Source organism: Erithacus rubecula (assembly GCF_903797595.1).
Source record: "Erithacus rubecula genome assembly, chromosome: 2".
NCBI classification, from domain to species: Eukaryota; Metazoa; Chordata; class Aves; order Passeriformes; family Muscicapidae; genus Erithacus; species Erithacus rubecula.
In genome coordinates, this window is record NC_136685.1 from 91425411 (window position 1) to 91447650 (window position 22240).

The 22240-nt window shown below is 46.6% G+C and overlaps 2 protein-coding genes across 2 annotated transcripts in view; both read left to right on the forward strand.

The window, feature by feature from the left end:
* Positions 1-2889: 2889 nt before the first annotated feature.
* Positions 2890-5403, forward strand: LOC306798892 (acrosin-like). The gene is made up of 5 exons (XM_079299270.1): positions 2890-3078; positions 3356-3598; positions 3886-4151; positions 4419-4564; positions 5025-5403. Exons 1-5 carry the CDS (start codon positions 3008-3010, stop codon positions 5208-5210), a joined length of 912 nt encoding a protein of 303 aa, XP_079155396.1. The 5' UTR covers positions 2890-3007; the 3' UTR covers positions 5211-5403.
* Positions 5404-8265: 2862 nt separating this feature from the next.
* The window catches only part of LOC306798893 (acrosin-like), a 173041-nt gene continuing 159066 nt past the window's right edge, over positions 8266-22240 (forward strand). The window contains exons 1-3 of the mRNA XM_079299271.1: positions 8266-8472; positions 8750-8992; positions 9303-9568. Of these exons, the coding sequence (XP_079155397.1) occupies positions 8402-8472; positions 8750-8992; positions 9303-9568 (580 nt within the window). The 5' untranslated portion in view covers positions 8266-8401. The remainder of the gene's footprint in view (positions 8473-8749; positions 8993-9302; positions 9569-22240) is intronic.

The window sequence follows — 22240 nt, forward strand, 5'->3', positions numbered from 1 at the left end:
AGCAGGTGAGGAAGTAATCCTTATCTCCAGGGGAGATATCTTCTGTTAATAGGCCATATGTTAAAACCAGGTACAGCAGTGTTCTTTATCTTTCACAGGACCCATCCTTCCTCCAGGAAGATATCATCTGTTAATGGGCCATTGAGTCCCACTGTATGACTGATAAAATCACATCATCCCATTGGGAGATGCTCCAGCCAGGGGGAGGAGCCAAGCCTTTCCTACCTAGATAAAAACTGAGATTTGGGACATCAGAGTAGCCTTTTCCACTGGATTCCAGAGGAAAATCAGACCCTTCTACACCATCACTGGACCTTCAGAGGAAAACTGCACCTTCTACAGGAGCACTGCTTCAACTGAACCACATCTGAGACTCCAGTAGGACTGCAGCCACCATTTAATGCTACCAACACTCTGACTGACATGGTGTTAGGTTGCACTCTGACTCTGTCAGTGTTTTGGGCTTTGGTTTCTTTTGTTTTGTTTTGGTTTTTTGTTGTTGTTGTTGGGTTTTTTTGTTTTTGCTTTTTGTATTACTGCATTTTTATTTCAATTTTCCTAGCAAAAAACTGTTATTCCTTTTCCTACATCTTTGCCTGAGAGCTCCCCAATTTCAACATTACAATAATTTAGAGGGAGGGAGGCTGCGTTTTCCATTTCAAGAGAGGCTCCTGTCTTTATTAGCAGGCACCTTTGAAACAAAGACATCTTGTTCTTGTACTCTTTCTTTAACAGAAAGGTATCTTTTATTCTTCTGAAGGGATGAACTTGTAACTCCATGATATTGGGATATTGGCCAGAACTAGTCTGCTTGATGTACAGAAGAGACAACTCAGACACTCATCAGACCCTTGAATATGAAGATACCCACTATCTTTCAGTGAGTCAGAGAAGCACCACAACTTAGTGGACTGAGACTATAAATAGTCCCAATGATTACACTCCCCCTGGTCATAGTTTATTCTATAAATCTAGTAGTGAAAGAATAAAAGGCACATTCTGACAACCTATGCAAATTGCCTCCAAAACACAGAATGCCTCATGTTGACTCCTCATCCAATTACCCTATATATTTAGTAGCTCTAGAAAAAAAATAGACTGATGGAATCTTTACAAACACATTTCCCTAAGAAAATTATTTTGAAACACTGGACTTTCATAAATGAAGAAATGTTTTTCTCCAGCTCTTACCTAAAAAGCTACCCATAACATTTTCATAACATGGATAAGATCCCAGGTTAAGTTTGCTGCATGATGAGGTGCAAACTGTAATTAATCTTTCTTTTAAGGAGCATTCTTGTCTGTACAAAAACCACTTCTCAGAGCTCTCTTCTACCTTCTCTTTCTAATGTTAAACACCAAATTCATTTACACTATGTTTAATCTCATGAGACCGTGTTTCCTGCAACCCAGATCCTTGTCAGCCTTGCTCTCCAGAGGCCTCTCATTAACAACTTTCTTTCATGGAAGGTGATCCTCAGAAACAGACACTGTCAGTGGGGAAACAATAGGAGAACTCCGACCAGGCATGGCTCTGGGAATGGTTTTCTATCAGCCATCAGTCAATCTGCAATGTGACAGAGACTCATCCCTGTGAGCCTGTTGACGGACACAACACTTAAACGGGTGTGGGGGTTTCTGGAGTTCCCACCCATGTGCTGTTCTTGGCAAGGAGTTATACTGTCAGAGAAAGAAGTGGATGTGCTACTCCTTTCACCCAGTCTCCGCTGCTGTCATTTTTGACTGTGATTACCTGAACACACACAAACCTTTGGAGAGTCAATTTCAGTTGGAATTGAAATTAAACACTTCAGTTAAAATAATATTGCAATTTCTATTTAAATTAATTTTATTTTTAAATTTATTTTACTTTGTTCCTCTTGCTGCTTAAATGTTCATTATGCAAGTGTAGCAAACTACAGCTGTGTCTGGAAAACAAGATAACAAGAGATTTTCATATACCCAAACTATAGAGTTTTACCAAGATTATTCCATGTTTATTCCTTCATATTTTAGTTCAAGCCAGCCAACATCACTACAGGGGATACTAAGAAAATTATTTTGGCTTGATCCCCACTTCCCCTGCAGTGGGATGAAGGCACCATTGTCCACTTTATGGCACCCGGTCCAGAACAAGGAGAATGGAGCATGCCAGAGGGCATTTCTCTGGCTGATATGACCAGCAGGGACTCTTTTGCACCTGCATTTCACTGCAACTTCTGTAGGAAGAACAATGCAGCTTGGGCACTTCCCTGATCACCCACTGCGGCTGTGCCTGTATTGGCTCCTGAGCCAAGCATACATGTTTCCCGCAGGAGCCCTTTTCCAGAATGATTCTGTTTTAGGAATAATCTCAGAGAAAAAAAGTCTGCAGAGAGCAAGGAGACAGTGAAATTTAATGGAGACAGTGATGCCATGTTTTCCTTTTTGATATTAGTGGGCAGTGGCAGCCAATGCCTGCAGCAGAACCTGGAGAGTCTCATCTCTCAAGAAAAGAGACCTGAAGAAAGCAGCAGGGAGCCTTCTTATAAGAGTACATACTGATTGGACAAGGGGAAATAGTTTTACAGTGGCAGAGGGTAGCTTTAGATGGGATATTAGGGATACTCTGAGGATATAGAGAAACTGGTATGGGTTGCCCAGAGTAGCTCTGGATGTCCCATTTATTAAAGTGTTCAAGGACAGGTTCTGAGCCAGGCTCTGAGCAGCCGTCTCCAGTGCAAGCTATCCCTCTGTGCCCAAGGCAAGGGGGTCAGAGCTAGATGATCTCCCAGGTCCCTTCCACCCAAAACCATTCCATGGCTCACTGATTCCATGTTGCCCCTCCCCCAGTGGCCCCCCGTTCCACAGCCGCCATGGTGGCGGAACATGGAACCCAGCCCTGTGTGACATCAGCCCCGGCGCCGAGGGCAGCACGGGCAGCGCAGCTGCTGCGGGCATTGCGGCTGTGGCTGTGCTGCTGCACGGAGCCCTCAGTGCTTGCAGCTGACACGCGCCTCTGGCAGCCATGAACGGGCTCGGCCTCCTCGTCCTGCTCACCGTGGCTGGGCTGGCACACGGGTTATGGGACAATTGCGGGTAAGTGGCGCCAGGCCCTGTGAGGGAGCCATGGCAACACTTGGGGCCTTCCCTGGAGGGCCGTGCCTGTCCCCCATGGCCGGGCCACAGCTTCCCAGCCGCCATGGGGAAGCCTCAGTTCCTTGCAGCAGCAGGTGCTGGCACGGACAGACACACAGCCCATGGGCTTCCCTGGCCTGCTGTGCGTGCCAGCCCTTGTGGGGAGGGCAGAGCGCTGAGCTTCAGCCTGAGCCACAGCAGGCCAGGAACAAGCATGGAAATTATTTTCTTCTTGCAGAGGGAGCTGCGGACTCCGAGCTCCAATACCTGCCTACACCCCCATGACTTATTCCTACGGCAACGCGGCTTATGACTACGGCTCGACACGCATCGTGGGCGGCTCAGGTGCCATGCCAGGGGCCTGGCCCTGGATCGTCAGCATCCAGCACCCCTGGGCTCCACATCTGGGGCATTTCTGTGGAGGGTCCCTCATCAGCACCCAGTGGGTTCTCACAGCAGCTCATTGCTTCGATGACTATAAGTAAGGAGGAGCAGGGAATGGGGACATCCCCACAACACCTGCTATTCCCATCCCCTTCCCTCTCAGGCAGCCCAGCTGCCACACTGCTCAGGACAAGCCTGACCTTGTGCCAAGGCTTCCTAGCAGCTTCCAGCTTGACATTCCCCCAGCTTAAGGCATGTGAGGGCACTCACACCTGCCAGAGCACGGCTCCCTCTCTGCCTTGCCAAGCAGAGCTCTGGCAACTGCTGGGCTGCTGTGGCACATGGCTCTACTCACCCTCAGCCTTCTCTCCATCTCCTTTCCAGTAACATCACCAGGATGTACGTGGTGATTGGAGCTACCAGGTTCACTCAGCCAGGCCCTGGGGCCGTAGTTCGCACTGTCAAGCAGGTGCTGATACATCCATACTACAATCCTGCCGTCCTGAGCTATGATATTGCCTTGATGGAATTGGATCATCCTGTCCAGTGCACCCCCTACATCCAGCTGGCCTGTGTGGCTCACCCCAGCCTAATAATCTCAGAGCTCAACAACTGCTGGATTGCTGGATGGGGTGAAATTACTGCAAAATGTGAGTTCCAAGAGTAATTCCTGGGCCAACTCAGCACACTGGGGAGAGGGTTTGGGCTTCCCCACAGCAGAGGCCAAAGCCAAACTGCATGATGTACACCTCTGCAGAGATGGGCCTGGCCTGCTCCCCAGAGTCAGGCAGCAGGGACACAGAGCCCCAGTGCCTCTGTAGAGGGAAAGCCAAACAGTGGGGAAGGGGATCCCCCCCAGAGAAATGAGAAAAACTGACATGGTGCTGCCAGGAACTAATTTCTTTCTCTGCTCACAGCTCTAGAGGAAGGCGATCTCCTCCAGGAAGCCAAGGTCCGGCTCATCGATGTCCAGCTCTGCAACAGCAGTGGCTGGTATGCCGGAAAAGTCCACAACCACAACTTGTGTGCTGGTTACCCAGAGGGCAAAATCGACACCTGCCAGGTAGGAGCATGCCATGAGCCACTCAGCCCCCAGCAGCAGCAGCAGCCCAGGCAGCAACACCCCAACACAGCCCAGGCACTGCTTTGCACAGCCCCTCAGTCACCCTCCCTGCCCCAGCTCCCCCCAGCTGCTCTGGGGGCTTCCCACACACTCCCCATCCACACCTGCCTGCCCAGTGCCCCCCTAGTGCCACAAAGCCCAGAAAGCCCAGCTAGTGCTCCTGGCAGCCCAGAGGTCCAGGTGCCAAATGTCCATCCTCTGCACATCCAGGAGCCCTGTGCAGAGAGGACAGAGAGAGCCCTACCCTACAGGACCCCAAGCCATTCACAGCCAAGCTCCTGGAGGTTCCAGCCCCTGAGCAGAGCCTTCCTCTGCCTGGAATCCAGCTCTGGCAGGGACTGTGGGAGAGAAGCAGACAGGGGCCACCAACACCATCTTAATCCTCTCTGCTCTGCTGCAGGGTGACAGCGGTGGTCCTCTCATGTGCCAGGACAAAAACGCTGACTTCTGGTGGGTTGTTGGAGTGACCAGCTTTGGAAGAGGCTGTGCCAGGGCAAAGAAGCCTGGAGTCTACACCTCTACTCAGTACTTCTATGACTGGATTAATCTCAACATGCGCGAAAACACAGTTAAAAATGCTCCTTGAGCACCGGGTCCGGCAGGATCCAGGGCAGGCTGCAGTGCACAGTAACCATTTCCTGCTGGGGCAATATCTGCTGAGCAAAAGCAGCCTCAGTGTTAAAAGCCTGCTTTGTCCTGCCCACACTCCTCTCCAGTGTGGAGGCAAACACTGGAGTTGACTAAGTTGTTGAAATAAAATTATCTATGTTCAAAGTGAATCAGCTTTTCAGTGCAATTCCAGCTCCTGAGCAAGACCCATGGTGCACAAAGGGACAAAGTAGATCCAAAGCCTGGTCAGAGAGGAGAGTGCTCTGAGCCACCATGGGCTGGAGAAACCTGGCACATCAAGCCTAGAAAGGGGATAGGATAAAAGCAGACACCTTGGGGGTGGTTCTCAGGGGCACATGGGCTGCTCAATAGGGCCTGCTGTGAGCCTGGGCTAAGGAAAGACACCTGGGAAACTCCTAAGCATGACAAAGGAAACTCCTGGCTCCTGACTGCAGTGCCAGTGTCCTGAGGCAGAGCCAGATTTCACAGGTGGTAAAGGGGGATTGCTGTGCCAGGGGATCACACTTCACAGATACTCAAAGGAAGAGCTGGGCTCATTCTGGGGAGATGAACCTGCCAAGAACAGTAGGAGAGCACACCAGGAATGCTATGAAGGGCCAAGATGAGTGGGCCAACAACAGCTACAACACCAAGGCTGTTCACAGGCAGGGCCCACCTGTGAGCCAGGGGATAAGATGCCTGGGCTTGGCTCCATATTTGGGAGGAGACAAGGGCAGAGAAAGGGAGGAGTCGAGGAAGATGAGAGGGCTGTAGAATCCTGGCAGATGGAGAGAAGGGGCAATCAAAGAGCACAGACACAAACTGCAGCTTGGTGTGCTTCTTTGCCTGAGTGTTGCACATAATCCCCACAGGATGGGAAAGAAACTTCCTAACTTGCTACTTAACAAATCATCTACAAACTGGATGAATTCTCCCCCTAATTTATATAATTTCAGTCAAACTTCAATACTGGGAGTGGTGAGAGTGGGAAAGAAAAAATGATAGAGGACTGCCATGGGGAAGTCTTGTTGAAGGCAGTTGCTGTCTTTTCTAGGTGAAGGCAAGTGAACATTGACTTTCTCCATCTAATGCAAGGCTTGAAAATGCCTTGGGCTAGGTGTCACTGCCTGCTTCTGGCTACTCTTTTGGCTTCCAGGCCAGTGGATTCCTTTCCCATGGCAGGTGGGACTCTTCCTTTTGTGTTTATCAAGATGGGCTGTGCTGAGAACAACCATCTCACATCTGTACTGGTCCCTAACACCCTGGTATAAGCTTCATCAAGTATTTCCTGCTGTCAGAAGCTGCCTGCACTGATTGCAAGAGTGTCACTCAGGGTTGTGGATGGCCATTACCTTGCCAAGCGAGCAGAACAGCTTAGAGCTGCCCAATCATCCTGGAACAACCTTATTGTGCTGTCTTGGCAAAATTCTTCTGTCTAAACAATTTTTCCCAGTTCTGTAAAACCTTGGCCACAGATATCTCCTCACCTAAACCAGGGACATTTCCCATAAGATCGAACACCTCGAGGCATGAGAAACACCATTTTGCATGCCAAGAGGGGACTTTAACCTTCTTCTGTGTGTGCCCAGGGACCATAGCTCCCATTGTGTGGTACAAGGGACACAAAGCACAGGCACTCCCTGTGCCTGTCTCCAAAAGTCTTCAAGTAGAGACTCGAGTCCTTCCACCTCACAACTTATGGGGGCCTCGACAATTCCTCTGTGGCCACCTTACACTAATCATGCTGCCCACACCTTCTCCACCCTCTCTTCCAGTGATTTCACCAAATCTCCACCGAATGCCATAACAACAGAGACCCTCAAATCCACCCTCATAATTTACACAGAATCTGCGCACAGAATTGTAACACACCCGCTTTCACTCCATCCCGCTCTAAAGATCCCAGGTGAACACACCAGAACAAGCTCTAAAGAATGGAGGCTCCAGCAGTACTGCTCTTGGGACCCATCTGGGCTGCCAATGTGCTGAGGAAACTACCCTGTGTGACCATTCTGGAGGCACAGCCGGCTCCAACAAGCCATTGGGTGCCCCACTTGATTCCCTACCCACACCACTCTCACCCAGTCAGAGCAAGTATCTATACCCATTCAACCTCAGACAGGATTCCCCCAGCAGACTCGCAGATGTCACCTTTTGCAAAGAGCCACTGGCTCCTGCTGCAGCACTCAGTGCCCATTCAAATCTCTGGCTGGTACCACAGCTCCCTGTGCCCCCTGTCATGCAAAGTGTGGGCAGCTCACAGTTTCTGATCCCCAGCTCCTGCCAGCCGGAGCTCAATCTGCAGCTGGCTCTGCAGCTGAAAACCAGCTCCCTGCCCCAAATGGATTCCTCAGCAGCTGCCTGTCCCAGGGACTGCACAGCCTCATCCTGCAAGAAGAGGGGCCTAAAGAAAGCAGAAGAGAGCCTTCCTACAAGGGCAGGTCCTACAAGGACCAGAGGCAATGGCTTTACATTGCCAGAGTATAGCTTCAGATGAGGTATAGGGAAGGAATTCTTGGCTGTGAGGCTGCTGAGATAATGGCATGGGTTACCCAGAGCAGCTGTGGATGCTTGTTTTTCATATAGGCAGGGTCAGCACAGAAGACACACACCTTCAGAAATAAATATAGTTTACTATAATTTGAAACAGCAAAGAATTGTTTGTGGATAAGTAAGCAGGGTGTTGTCAGTAAATATTCACAAAAAGATAAGATGGCAAAGCATCTAATCCTTATTGTAAAACACTGCCTAGAGTGATGAAGAAGGACAAGTCACAAGTACCCTAATCCACTACCATCATCCAGGTTCACTCATCAGCTGGGGGAAACCACTGTGTTCAAGGACAGGTTCTGAGTTAGGCTCTGAGCAGCCATCTCCGGTGCAAGCTATCCCTCTGTACCCAAGGCAAGGGGGTCAGAGCTAGATGATCTCCAAGGTCCCTTCCTCCCCAAACCACTCCATGGCTCACTGATTCCATGTTGCCCCTCCCCCAGTGGCCCCCCGTTCCACAGCCGCCATGGTGGCGGAACATGGAACCCAGCCCTGTGTGACATCAGCCCCGGCGCCGAGGGCAGCACGGGCAGCGCAGCTGCTGCGGGCATTGCGGCTGTGGCTGTGCTGCTGCACGGAGCCCTCAGTGCTTGCAGCTGACACGCGCCTCTGGCAGCCATGAACGGGCTCGGCCTCCTCGTCCTGCTCACCGTGGCTGGGCTGGCACACGGGTTATGGGACAATTGCGGGTAAGTGGCGCCAGGCCCTGTGAGGGAGCCATGGCAACACTTGGGGCCTTCCCTGGAGGGCCGTGCCTGTCCCCCATGGCCGGGCCACAGCTTCCCAGCCGCCATGGGGAAGCCTCAGTTCCTTGCAGCAGCAGGTGCTGGCACGGACAGACACACAGCCCATGGGCTTCCCTGGCCTGCTGTGCGTGCCAGCCCTTGTGGGGAGGGCAGAGCGCTGAGCTTCAGCCTGAGCCACAGCAGGCCAGGAACAAGCATGGAAATTATTTTCTTCTTGCAGAGGGAGCTGTGGACTCCGAGGTTTGGTGTCTGACTATGGCCTCATGAATTACTACTATAGCATTACGGCTTATGACTATGGCTCGACACGCATCGTGGGCGGCTCAGGTGCCATGCCAGGGGCCTGGCCCTGGATCGTCAGCATCCAGCACCCCTGGGCACCAGACCTGGGGCATTTCTGTGGAGGGTCCCTCATCAGCACCCAGTGGGTCCTCACAGCAGCTCATTGCTTCGACAACTACAAGTAAGGAGGACCAGGGAATGGGGACATCCCCACACCAGCAGGTGCCATGGCAGCAGCTCCACCTGCTATTCCCATCCCCTTCCCTCTCAGGCAGCCCAGCTGCCACACTGCTCAGGACAAACCTGGCCTTGTGCCAAGGCTTCCTAGCACCTTCCAGCTTGACATTCCCCCAGCCTAAGGCATGTGAGGGCACTCACACCTGCCAGAGCACGGCTCCCTCTCTGCCTTGCCAAGCAGAGCTCTGGCAACTGCTGGGCTGCTGTGGCACATGGCTCTGCTCACTCTCAGCCTTCTCTCCATCTCATTCCAGGAACATCAGCATGATGTCTGTGGTGATTGGAACAACCCAGTTGACTAAGCCAGGCCATGATGCACGAATACGCAATGTCAAGCAGGTGCTGATACATCCATACTACAATTCTGCTGACATGAGCTATGATATTGCCTTGATGGAATTGGACCGTCCTGTCCGATGCAGCCCCTACATCCAGCTGGCCTGTGTGCCCGGCATCACACTGAAAGTGTCAGAGCTGCGAAACTGCTGGATTGCTGGATGGGGTGGAACTACTGCAAGAGGTGAGTTCCCAAGAGAGACTCCTGGGGCAGCAAAGCACACTGTGGCTTAGGCTTCTCCCAGCAGAGGCCAAAGCCAGGCTGCAGGACATACACCTCTGCAGAGATGGGCCTGGCCTGCTCCCCAGAGTCAGGCAGCAGGGACACAGAGCCGCAGTGCCTCTGCAGAGGGAAAGCCAAACACTAGAGAAAGGGATTCCCCGCAGAGAGATGAGGAGAACTGGCATGGTGCTGCATTGAGCTTATTTCTTTCTCTGCTCACAGCTCAAGATTCAAGTAATCTCCTCCAGGAAGCCAAGGTCCAGCTTATCAATGCCCAGCTCTGCAACAGCAGTGACTGGTACTCAGGGGAAATCCACACCCACAACTTGTGTGCTGGTTACCCAGAGGGCAACATCGACACCTGCCAGGTAGGAGCATGCCATGAGCCACTCAGCCCCCAGCAGCAGGAGCAGCCCAGGCACCACCACCCCAACACAGCCCAGGCACTGCTTTTCACAGCCACTCAGTCACCCTCCCTGCCCCAGCTCCCCCCAGCTGCTCTGGGGGCTTCCCACACACTCCCCATCCACACCTGCCTGCCCAGTGCCCCCCCTTGTGCCACAAAGCCCAGAAAGCCCAGCTAGTGCTCCTGGCAGCCCAGAGGTCCAGGTGCCAAATGTCCATCCTCTGCACATCCAGGAGCCCTGTGCAGAGAGGACAGAGACAGCCCTACCCTACAGGACCCCAAGCCATTCACAGCCAAGGTCCTGGAGGCCCCAGCCCCTGAGCAGAGCCTTCCTCTGCCTGGAATCCAGCTCTGGCAGGGGCTGTGGGAGAGAAGCAGACAGGGGCCACCAACACCATCTTAATCCTCTCTGCTCTGCTGCAGGGTGACAGCGGTGGTCCTCTCATGTGCCAGGACAAAAACGCTGACTCCTGGTGGGTTGTTGGAGTGACCAGCTGGGGAAGAGGCTGTGCCAGGGCAAAGAAGCCTGGAGTCTATACCTCCACTCAGCACTTCTCTGCATGGATCCTGGACCACACAGGCACAAAGACGGTTGGAAGGGGTTCTTCAAAATCACAAAGCTGGAATCAGCCTGCATACTCAACATATCAGAATCCATGGCCGACACAATCCCCCACTTATAACTCATGGGCAACACAAGCCCCCACTTATAACTCATGGGCAACACAAGCCCCCACTTATAACTCATGGGCAACACGACCTCCCACTCAGATGCCGTGGACAACACGACCCCCCACTCAGATGCCGTGGACAACACGACCCCCCACTCAGATGCCGTGGACAACACGACCTCCCACTCAGATGCCGTGGACAACACGACCCCCCACTCAGATGCCGTGGACAACACGACCTCCCACTCAGATGCCGTGGACAACACGACCCCCCACTCAGATGCCATGGGCAACACGACCTCCCACTTATAAACCATTGCCTACATCAATCCCCACTTACAAACCATTGCCTACATCTATCCCCACTTATAAACCTTTGCCTACATCATTCCCCACTCAGAATCCATGGACGACAGCACCCCCCATTCAAAACCCAACACCATCGGTCGAGGTTAGCTCCTGCCCATTTCCACTTGACAAACTGGTAGGCTTCTTTAAGATGATGAAGAAGCTCCTTAATGACGTCCTGGGAGTGAACACTGCTTGAGCAGCAGGACCGAAAGGATCCAGGGCAGGCTGCAGTGCACAGCAACCATTTCCTGCTGGAGCAATGCCTGCTGATCCAGAAGTAGCCTCGGTGTCAAAAGCCTGTTCTGTCCTGCCCACACTCCTCTCCAGTGTGCAGTCAAACACTGGAGTTAACTAAGTTGTTCAAATAAAATTACCTATGTTCAAAGTTAATCCGCTTTTCAGTGCAATTCCAGCTCCTGAGCAAAGGCCCATGGTGCACAAAGGGACAAAGTAGATCCAAAGCGTGGTCAGAGAATGCTCTGAGCCACTATGGGCTGGAGAAACCTGGTACATTCAAGCCTAGAAAGAGGATAGGAAAATACTTTTGCTAAGGCTCAGTATTTGTTGAAAACTCCTAGTTTTCTGCCCCAGTGTACTCAAGATAAATTCCTCCCATAGTAACCATTTGTGAGAAGAGTATTGGTTTTTACAACACTGACACTGCTCCCTTATGTCATTTCCTCCTCTCCTCACAGTGGCAAAATAGGCATTGTGCTTTGTAGTGCAGATACCAGTGCTATTAGTTGTACTTTTTCATTTATCTGGTCCAATTTTTACATTTCATGGGTGCCCAAAATGTGCTTTATTCTCTAAAAATCCTAATAGAAGAGGAAAAATTAGGGGAAGGAGTTGAAAATCCCACACACAGAGCACGCCTTGAGCTGTGACATTCATAAGCACAAGCAAACCAAAATTTCCATACTTTATGGTCTTCTGGGGCTAAAGAAGCCAAAGGCTCTCATAGCCAAGCTGGTTGCTGCCAGCTCAAGCACCAGCTCAGCTCTTTATCTCTCACCCAGACAGCCCTTCCCACCCAGTACCAGCAGGGCTGCTTCATCATTCTCAAAGTGAAGAATCTCTCCCTTGTATCTACTTTAAATCCACGGTTTCCATTTAAAACCATTCCCCTATGCCTACAGAATCTACTAAGTCTAAACCAAGTAAACCAGTACTGTTACACCCTTAATCAATAGCCTACTGAAACACACACTCAGTGAAAATCATCCTTTGCATTATGCCTAGTGCCAAAACAAAAAGCCACTGGAGGAAAAGAAAAAAATGTTATGCCATGTATTATTCATGCCATGGCACAAGTGTCACCTGTCCTCCATGTCAAGAAGTACCACAATCCAAAACACTTTCCTCCCCACACATTTAAAGCCCATGCCCAATCTCCACACTGCTGCATCCCCCAGTAAACACTTCCAGCCTCTCCAACCAAATCACTTACAGCTCGCACAAGTGTAATTCAATCTATGCTAATTCTTCAATTAATTCAGTATTCTGCTCTCCAACATTCTAACCCCAGCTGACATGAAAAGCAAGCACCCATTTTTACACTGAGATAGCAGAACAGCTGAATGGTTAATGACCAATTCACTGATGGTTAGTAAGTCCTAGAAAGGTTTCCAAAGTGGAAGGCTTCCAAAGTGAACTGTAGGCAGTTTGCCATCACACAAGCTGGATGTGAGACCATGAGCTTTATTTTAGGATTAGTGGGAAAACTTGCTAATGCTTGATTTTCTTCAAGGGAAATAGACAGTTTCAACAGACTTTAAAAATGCTTTGTTAAAAAATCTTGTTAGTCATGCCTTACTCAGCTAACACTCAACCCAAATTGAGTCTGTTGCCTGTAGTTCTTCCAGCTACCCGCATGGCTGCTCTGCAAAACTGCCCTGTCTTGAGCCTGATATTTCCAAATTTGGTTCTTCCAATACTCCAGTCACCTAAGTGCAATGAAACCTTCAAAGACTGGATTGTCACCTGTGCTCAAAAATGAATTGCAGCTGTTCATCCTCAACCCTGCAAAGCAGCCCTCTTGCTCAATGAGAACATTTACCAGAAATTCATATACATATATATATATATATATATATAATATGTGAAACTAACCTGATTTTTGTACTTGGAACCAAAATTTCACCAGCTCTTCAAATATCCCCGCATCAGCTCTGCTTTAAGGCAACCTTGAGAGCATTTGATGAATACATTGTTGACATTTTAGAAAGCAGGGTAGAATTCTGTGATTGCCAATTACAAGGTTACATTGCACTCTTAATTCTGTCAGAGCATAACTTATAATTAAAAAAAATTAAAACAGTAACCCAACAAAAAATCTCAACCATGTGGAAACCCTGTGGTGATGTATTTTGAGGTGGTCTGTGGGTTCTTTGGGTCATTGGAGTCAACTGCCTAAGAGTACATTTGAGGCACATAACAGCACTCCCCTGAAATCCATGGTCTGTCAGCTCTGATTGTTTACACTATACTCATAATTGCATAAATTGCTTTCACTTCCTGTTCATTATATACAGCTCAAAAGAATCAAATAACAAGTTTGGGCATCATTAGCCCATATAACCTATTCCTTAGTGCAAAAATGTCATTATGTTAATTAACATATTCATGCTGATTACTTAGAGCTTATATCATATAAGGGTAAATAATTCTACAATGTTTTGGGTTGGAAGGAGCTTTCAATATCATCTTCTTCCAACCCCTGACATGGTCAGGGGTACATTCACTAGATTAGGTTGTTCAGAGCCCCATCCAATCTAGTCTTGAGCACTTCCAGGGATGGAGCATCCACAACTTCTCTTGGAAAGCTGTTCCAGCACCTCATCATCCTCATAACAAAGAATTTTTTTCCTAATATCTAATCTAAAACTACTCTATTCTATTTTGTAGCCATTCCTCTTTGTCACTGCATTCTCTTGGGAATGATCTCTCTCCATTCTTCTTGTAGGCTCCCTTCAGGTACTGTAAGGCCACTGAAGTTTGCAAAAACAGTTTGCATAGAAGTCAATTTTATAAGTCTTCAGATAAGCAAGTAATACATTGTAAACTTTACTGGTTTTCATTTTCCCTGTTCAAGGCAGGACATTAGCCTGAATTTCAGTCCCAAACACAAAATCAAATTGTGACAATGAATTCTGTAAGAATCTGATCCAGTTCCTTCTAGTAAAAAAGTCACTACTAAACTTGCTCCTTTATTAACAGAACAGCAATATGCAGCAAAACTATAAAGTCTCCACACATGACAGAGGAACCTCTACAAAACCAACAACAGGTTCTACCTGCAAGCCAGGTAGAATCACTGCATGATGCCCCTGGCCAGAGATGGAGAGAAGAGGTCACCTGTTATTCTGCCAGACTATAAGACACTGGTGCCTGAACTCACACTGTTTTGCTCTCTGTGACATGAAATATCCTCTACAGGATTTCTATGAGAAGCTGAATTCAGCATAATGTCTGCAACAAAGGTTCCCGTGAAGTACAGTTAAAACAGTCATGAGAATCCCTTTGTTTCCATTGCACCTTTGAAAAAACCTACATACTAGGAGAGAAAAATCCCAACTCCCAAAAAATCACCCTCTCTACAAAGATGAGTGGAGAACTCCGACAGCATCACTCACTGGAACTGCACTCTTACCAGTGTTTTGAAATCAGAACTCGATGGAATATTTCTGTAGTTCTTTGCAAAAAAAAAATTTTTTTCCACAAACACATTTGTCTAATGCAATAGCAGTTTAAATAAATGATCCATTTATTCTGTGATTAATACCCACAGAGAGTTGATTCCATGCATTTCAGTGGCTCCATAATCACAAACATGCCAAACTCCTTTAGCTTAGACATGACTTTGACCCTAATATTGACTTTGCATATGACATCACGGCAAGTTACAACTGTTGTCAGAGCTTCAAACATCTCTATTCTGAAGCATTTAATATTCAATGTATAAGAGTGGAATTCTTCATGCTACCCACAAGGGTAGAACTGTTCCACTCTTACTTAAATCCATGCTGGCCTCTCTCTTTGAAGCTGTTTTATAATTTCAGGAAACTCAAAGCTCTGTAATGATATCAAGTCATCATGTAGCGTCAGGCTGGTGACAAGGTACAAGATACTGTCTTTCTTTTCTGCCCCCATCATTTTTACTTTTTCTATCTGTATGTCCCCCCAAGTACACATTAATTTTCATTGACAACTTGTATTTTGTGAATATAAAAGAAGGAGCATTTCTACATTGGTCCTCAAATGAGACAGACACCCTCCAATGAGAGAGCACAAGAACATATCTGGAGAACAGAAGCATTTTTGGATTACACATGGGAACTTCAATATAGTACCAAGAATGGATCTTTGCTACCAAAGCTTCATGGAGCAGCAGCAGGGACAAGCATGATTCATGAGTGGCACAACTTACCAGCACACACCTTCTATACAGCCACACACAGGGGAATGAAATTACCACTGGCTGCCCAACTAGAGCACAAACACCTTCTCATGTCTCAAATCTGAAAGCAGAGATGTTTGGAAATAAAAACATTTTCAATTCTCACATGAACAGAGTTGTTAGCAATGTGGCTCAGACAAGAACAACTTGAGAGGTGTGCCCTTGGCTAGGCACAGCTGGGTTGAGGCAGAAATTTGGACCAGGTCAGGAGAAGGGTGGGTTTTGTGTCTCACCTGGCAGAGCAGGCTCCACTGTTTGCTCAGGACACCCCAGCAAGCGGGAAGCACAAAGCAGCTGTGGGATGGAGGACCTGGGAGAGGAAGTACTGGAGTTACACATAGGAGATGTTGAAAGGAGGTGGAGGGCAAAGCCAAAAGGAACCAGATTTTGGTATCACAGCTCCTGTCTACAGCCACATCTTCCAGAGAGCCAAACAAGGTGCTGAAACAGGAGCTGGGATCCAGCAGTGGCATTAAGGTCAGCCCAGAATTTTACCCAAAAGCTGCCAGATTTATCCTTACACAAGGCAACACTTGGTCCAACACAGGGTTACACTGATGATCCTCCAGAAAAGCATGGAGTGTCACAACACCAGGTGATACAGGGAGGAGCTCGCTACTGCCATGGCCTGCCCTGCAAAGCAACAAGAAAACATTTACTGCAAATTATTTCTTCAAGGCAGCTACAGACAACCAGCATCTGAGACCTCCATCAGACACTGTCAAGGCAGGTCCCACATTCCATGCTCAGGCAGAACACGGCTCTGTGTCAGGGGGGCCAGCAAGCTGAATGTTTTATGCCCTGCTCTTAAGAGTCACTATGAATAATGACAGTAACTAGAGGCACACGATGGACCAGAGCACAAATTCCACCTTTTTTTTTTTCCTGGTTGTAAATTGTTTGAATCTCTTGGAAGTATTTTTGAAATGTCTTGGAAAAAATAATAAGTTGCTTCCATAAAAAGACTCCATGCTTTTGCCTTAAGGAAGAAATCACAAGGTTTTTTTTTCCCCCTTGATCATTCAGAAAGTACTTTATAAATACTTTATTCTTTTTCTCTCCCAAAGAAATGATAACACATAAAAAATCAATCTCATTATTTTGATGAAAAAACATCTAAATAAAACTGTTTTAAAGAGCTTTGCAGAAGTCACTGAATGAGCATTTTGGTGACGTTTACCACTTCTCATAACAACTACCTTAAAATCTTATTTCAGTGGTAAAGTTTAGGAAAATACAACTGTATCTTTCATTGTTTAGGTTTGGTGGATTTTTTTGGTGGTTTTTTTTTTGTTTGTTTGTTTGGTTTGTTTTATTTTGTTTTTTCTCCTTAGGCTTCCCGCATTGCCAAGGAGCACCACCAGCTAATTTTCCAAGTGCCCACTAGAGGGATCATTTCCATAGTGCTCAGAAGGCAAACCTCAGCATCCACATGCCTGTCACTCAAACCACAACACTGGAGCCCCCGTGTGCCTTGGTGCTGTTGAGAGGAGTTATGGTTCAGCTCAGTTACCTGATGCATATTTATTTGCCTGGTTTATGAGAGGAAATTATTCGACTGAGTCCTTCAAGGTATTTTATATCTGCAGGTAAAATTAACCTCAGAATAAAAGACTGGTATAAGCTGGCATTGGAGCACAGTTAGATGAGGTGGGATAAATAAATATATCTACATCCCACTGAAATAAATGGAAAGGTTGAGTGAAAACTCACTGAATAGGCAGTAGCTCTTCATCTTGTAAATTTCCCTGTCTCCTTCAAGAAGTGTAAAATGCAAAAATTAGTCTCACAGTCCCACAACAGAATAAAGCTTCTGCTGTCTGGAGATTAAAGTGTCCATAAGGATCTTGTCCACCTCTGGGTCCAGGCAGCATCTTTCCCTTGGAGTTCACAGCCCTGCTTGTAAAAACATCAATGCCAGCAGAAGGCAAGAAATCATAGGGAGTCTCTTCTTGATGCAGGGATCTATTAAGTTGCTCACCTAATAAACTCATGGGTGACTTCAGCTTTCATTTGGAAGAAAAATAGTTTCTTTCTGGTGGGGCACAAAACCAACTGAAAAAGCTGAATTAATCACATCACAGAATCAAAGGATTGTTCAGCTTGGAAAAGACCTTTAAGATCATCAAATTCAGCTGTAAACCTAACACTGACCAGTCCACCACTAACTCTTGTCCCTAAATTCCACATCTACTTATCCTGGAGGCTAAGGAATCCTTCCCCCTTTACTGTGTCTATCCAGCCTTGCAGTGCACACAACATACCCAAGCATGCAGTACCTCAAGCTGCTGGCAAAGAATGTATAGTCTCAAAACAACAACAAAAATCTTTAAAAAATTAAATCAATGAAAGTGGCACAAGAACAAAAAGAATCTGAAGACAGATAAAAACTCAACCCAAGAACAGGTTTCCTCTGCAAGCTGTGAAATACCAGGCACTCTGAAACATCTACTAGCTACTTTGCTGTTGTTACTGATTTTTCAGGAGCTGTGCTGGGAAGTTCTGGAGAAAAGTAATTCTAAAATGAGACAAAAAAGTGTGGTTGCAAGAACTGGTATTGACCCTGGAGCACGTTATTTCTTGTTTGTCCTTATCTTATTCAGGGCACAGAGGAATGACACAAATAGGCAGCAGGAACAGGTCAAATGGATGTTGCCAGTGCCCCAGAGGTGATCTCTGGCCTAGGAAGACAAAATGAGCCTGTGGACAGAGATAGACCAGAGGCTGGTACCTTCTCTCAAGGTGAGCACTGAATGGGCCTTGTTTGCAAAAAAACTGTGCATGTCAAGGGCGTACAACCATTTATAGCATCCAGAGATTAAGAGAGTTCAGGGTATACAATCCATCTTTACATACAAAGAGCAAATTCTTGAAGGGCTGTTAACCACATCACAAGTGAACTCAATCATAAGGTGAACCCAACAGCCAGCAGGAAAGGCTGATAGCAGAGCAGCAAACTCACTGCTACCCAATTGCTCCAATAACTTGCACTAATGGGCTCCAGGATCTGCACCATGAATCCCAATGGAACTGCTGTGTAGGCAGAGGGTTTGTCCTGACGTCTTGCTGTTCAGTAGAAAATGGCTCATTCTGTCTCCTTTCTTCTGCAACCAGAAGATGCATGTAACTTGTGTGCAGGACATTCCACTCCTTGCAGGGGAAAGAGGTCATATTTTATGACTGGCCAGTGATACCTAATAACCTGTAAAGAAAATCAGATACGTCCATGATAGAGGAGAAAGTACGCAATGGAAAATTCTTGCATGTTACAGTTATTGGAGTTATGGAGTTCAAACTGCTAATTATCCTGGGTGAACTTCTCTAGTTACCACGTCATTTCCACTTATTAAAAATGTCTCAAATGTTATAATGCAGATACCTGTGTCACAAGCATTGCTACCTTTGTGCCTGCATGCAACAATGATAACTTGTAGCTGCCAGAGGTCAACATCTAAAAGCAACAATAACCAATTTGCTATTTTCTAGAGCAGAAAAGAAACAGGGACTGTCGGGCACATCAGGGAAGAAATTAATAAAAGTTAATTTAAACACAATGCAAGAAAATATATTTGAAGCACCCATAATTAAATGAACTAGGTTTGGGGGGTGTCTGATTTATCTTCTAACTTAAAATTGTGTTTGGCCTTTGGAACAGCAAAATTTTCTCCCAGCTCAGAGGTAGGCAGCCCAAAAGCAGAGGAATATTCAGAAAAATAATTTAAAAAAGATTTTGGAGGAAGGATTGTCAGATTAAAGAAAATTAGATCACTTTTAGCTAATATTTCTTATACCTCTTCCTTAAATAATTGCCAGACTGTGAAATTACTTTTTTTCTACTCTATCCTGCTTTCTACTACTTACACCTTCACTTTAGGGAGAGACAGGCACTGCTGTGTTATCTGTGGTGACCAATGACAGTGAGGAAATGGACTGAAGTTGTGTCAGGAGAGGTTTGGGTTGGATATAAGATAAAGGTTCTTTACCCAGAGGCTGCTTGGGCATTGAAACAGGCTCCCCAGGGAAGTGGTCACAGCACCAAGCCTGACAGAGCTCAAAAAGTATTTGGATATTATCAGGGGCTTTTCTGTTCAGGGCCAGAAGCTGGAAAATCCCTGTGAGTCCCTTCCCAAGAAGTTCCATGATTCTATGAGTTGGAATGTTTTACCACTTTTACTATGAAAAGCTCTGACTTTCTCTGGAAACTTGGTTTTCCAGTCTTCTCTGCACATTGATCTTAGCTCCATCATCACTATGTCCCACTGATCTGCTGATCATTAGTATGCAAAAATCAAATACAAAATGGCCTTCCTAGGACTATTTACATCTCCCAGATGTAAATCACATTTTAATCACATCATGTAGAAATGCATCTTGAAAATGCTTTAACTCCACACTCACCAGAGTTTAGTGGCAAATGGACAGATATCTGAAAACACCCTGTTCTCTAGGGCAAAGAGGAAATGTGCTCTTTCAGGCAATCCTCTTTGAGACAGAGATCTAAAGAAAGACCACCTTGACTCGCCAGTTTATTATGATTTTCAGATCTGAAATCTGTTGTGTTCATCCCAGGTACTTACAGCACTAGTTTTCTTCCAACAAGTCTTATTTTAGCACCACCTGTTTTCATCATTGCTCACTAATAACCAGAATGGTTTATGAAATATATTATTAAGTAGTCTTGTAGGCATCTGCTTGCTACTTACTGCTTATGATGCTGCAAATGAACACCCTAAAGGATATTTTTTCTGCAGGAGAAATTTCACTAACTAGGGTTTTAAATTATATTTTGGGGGGGAGGGAAATTAGATCAGTTCTGTGCAGAGGTCTTCCCTTACATACTTCTTTAAGCCTTGCTTCATACTTCACCTGAAGGATACCCTGGTTTATTCATTATAATTACATTGTATGAGGACTACTATGACACAATGTATCAGTCAGGCTAAGACAACCAGTACCAGTCTGCTCCCCTAAGTTCTTACATCTGCTTTTATCTAACAACATCTAGAAACATTTGGGTTTATTTTTTTGGGATTGTTCCTACTGAGCACACATAAATGCTGCTGTTTTGGGAGAGGGTCTTAGCACACATTAACCTGAGCAAATTGAGCAAATGCATCCCCTGCAATATTGACTTAAACGAAAGGATGAGTCAGGAGTCCAGTAAGAGGTCACTCCCACATCCAAAAAAACACCATAAAGATACCTCCCAGCAATGTGGCCTAAATGAACTTGGATCTTCAACAGGGTGAATTAAGCACTGTTAGCAAAGACCTGTGTAGTACTGCAGATGGCAATGTGACACAGGTGACAGTTTTGCCGGCAGCACCTCGAAAAAAGAGATGAAAATGAAGAGCAAGGAGGAAATATTCTGAGTCTATGCCCATCCTGACAAAGGGACAGCAGCCAGCACAGTTCCAGGTACCTCACAACCTGCTCCATGCTGCAGCTCCTCCTGGCAGCACTGGAGGAACAGCAGTGGTATCAACAGGGCAGCATTGCCAGTCTTGATCCATACAGTTTGTGTAGAAGAGTACAGAACCAAGGACTAGCAATGAGGAGAGAAAATGCTGGTTTTAAGCAAGTGCAGGATGCTTTTGTTTGCAAAATATTAGTAGTTTAAAAAGTTTAGATTCCCTTAAGCCACTCTCATAGAGTGATTTTCCATACAGCAGCTTTCTTCTGGCTCAGGAAGGCATGAATCAGTAACAAAATGGAGCTTCACTGGCAGCATGATTCATCTCACCTTTGACCACCACTTTCTGAGTCTTCTATGAATCATTATTACAAATTATTATTACTGATTCAAGAACTAACCCTTTGTTGATACCAAAATTCCACGAGTCATCAAAAGCTTTAACTTTGACCACGATCCAGTGCCTAGTAAGCTCTCTAGGATTTTAAATTTATTGCGCTTCAGACTAGACTTGTTATGAGAATTCAAGATACCATGGCACAGACCCTACCTTGATTTATTCCAGCATGATACAGGATGAATTCTATCTGCAACACTATGGAGCAAGTGAAAGATTTCAGTCAGTACAACATTTATCCCACTTGCATCTCTGACTTACGACAAGGCATAAAGAGCAACACCTACAGCCAGGGTCTTACATAATGGCTCTGGAGGTTATGCTGATCTTCAAGTCTAAAGGTGAAGTCTGACTCAGCCCTTCTTCTTCCCACTATTTTGTATGAATTTCCATGATTTCTCTGTTTTACTGACATCTCACCTTCCCCTGGGGGATTTTGGGCATAGATAGGGGATGGGGACAAGAAACAGCAATCCCCACCATTTCTCATAAATAAATCCAAAGTCTGAGGAGGCCACTTTTAATATCTCTCAAGCAAGCACTGAACTGGACCCTGCTTAGTTGCATCAGACCCAGACAGATTTAAGTGCAGCCAAGGGTCTCGCTAAGATAACAGCAATTCACTCATTTGGATTTTTCCTGTTGAAAGAAAACTGAAGTGTGGTTGAGTTTACACTAAGGTGCTTTATTCCATTCTGAGATCCAAGAGTCAGACTGTAGCTGTAGAAGTGGGGCAGCTCATCAGGGTCATGTTAAGGATCATGCAGGAAATGCCAGGGAATTGCCATGTAAATTATGGCTCTCTTACTACTGAACAGCTTCTGATCCCTGGGCAACAGAACATAAGAGGTGCATGCTTTCAAAAAGCAGGCTGAGTAGCTAATTACCTGCTCACTAAGCAACCCACCTAGTTTAAAATAAATGCTTAAGTTGTTC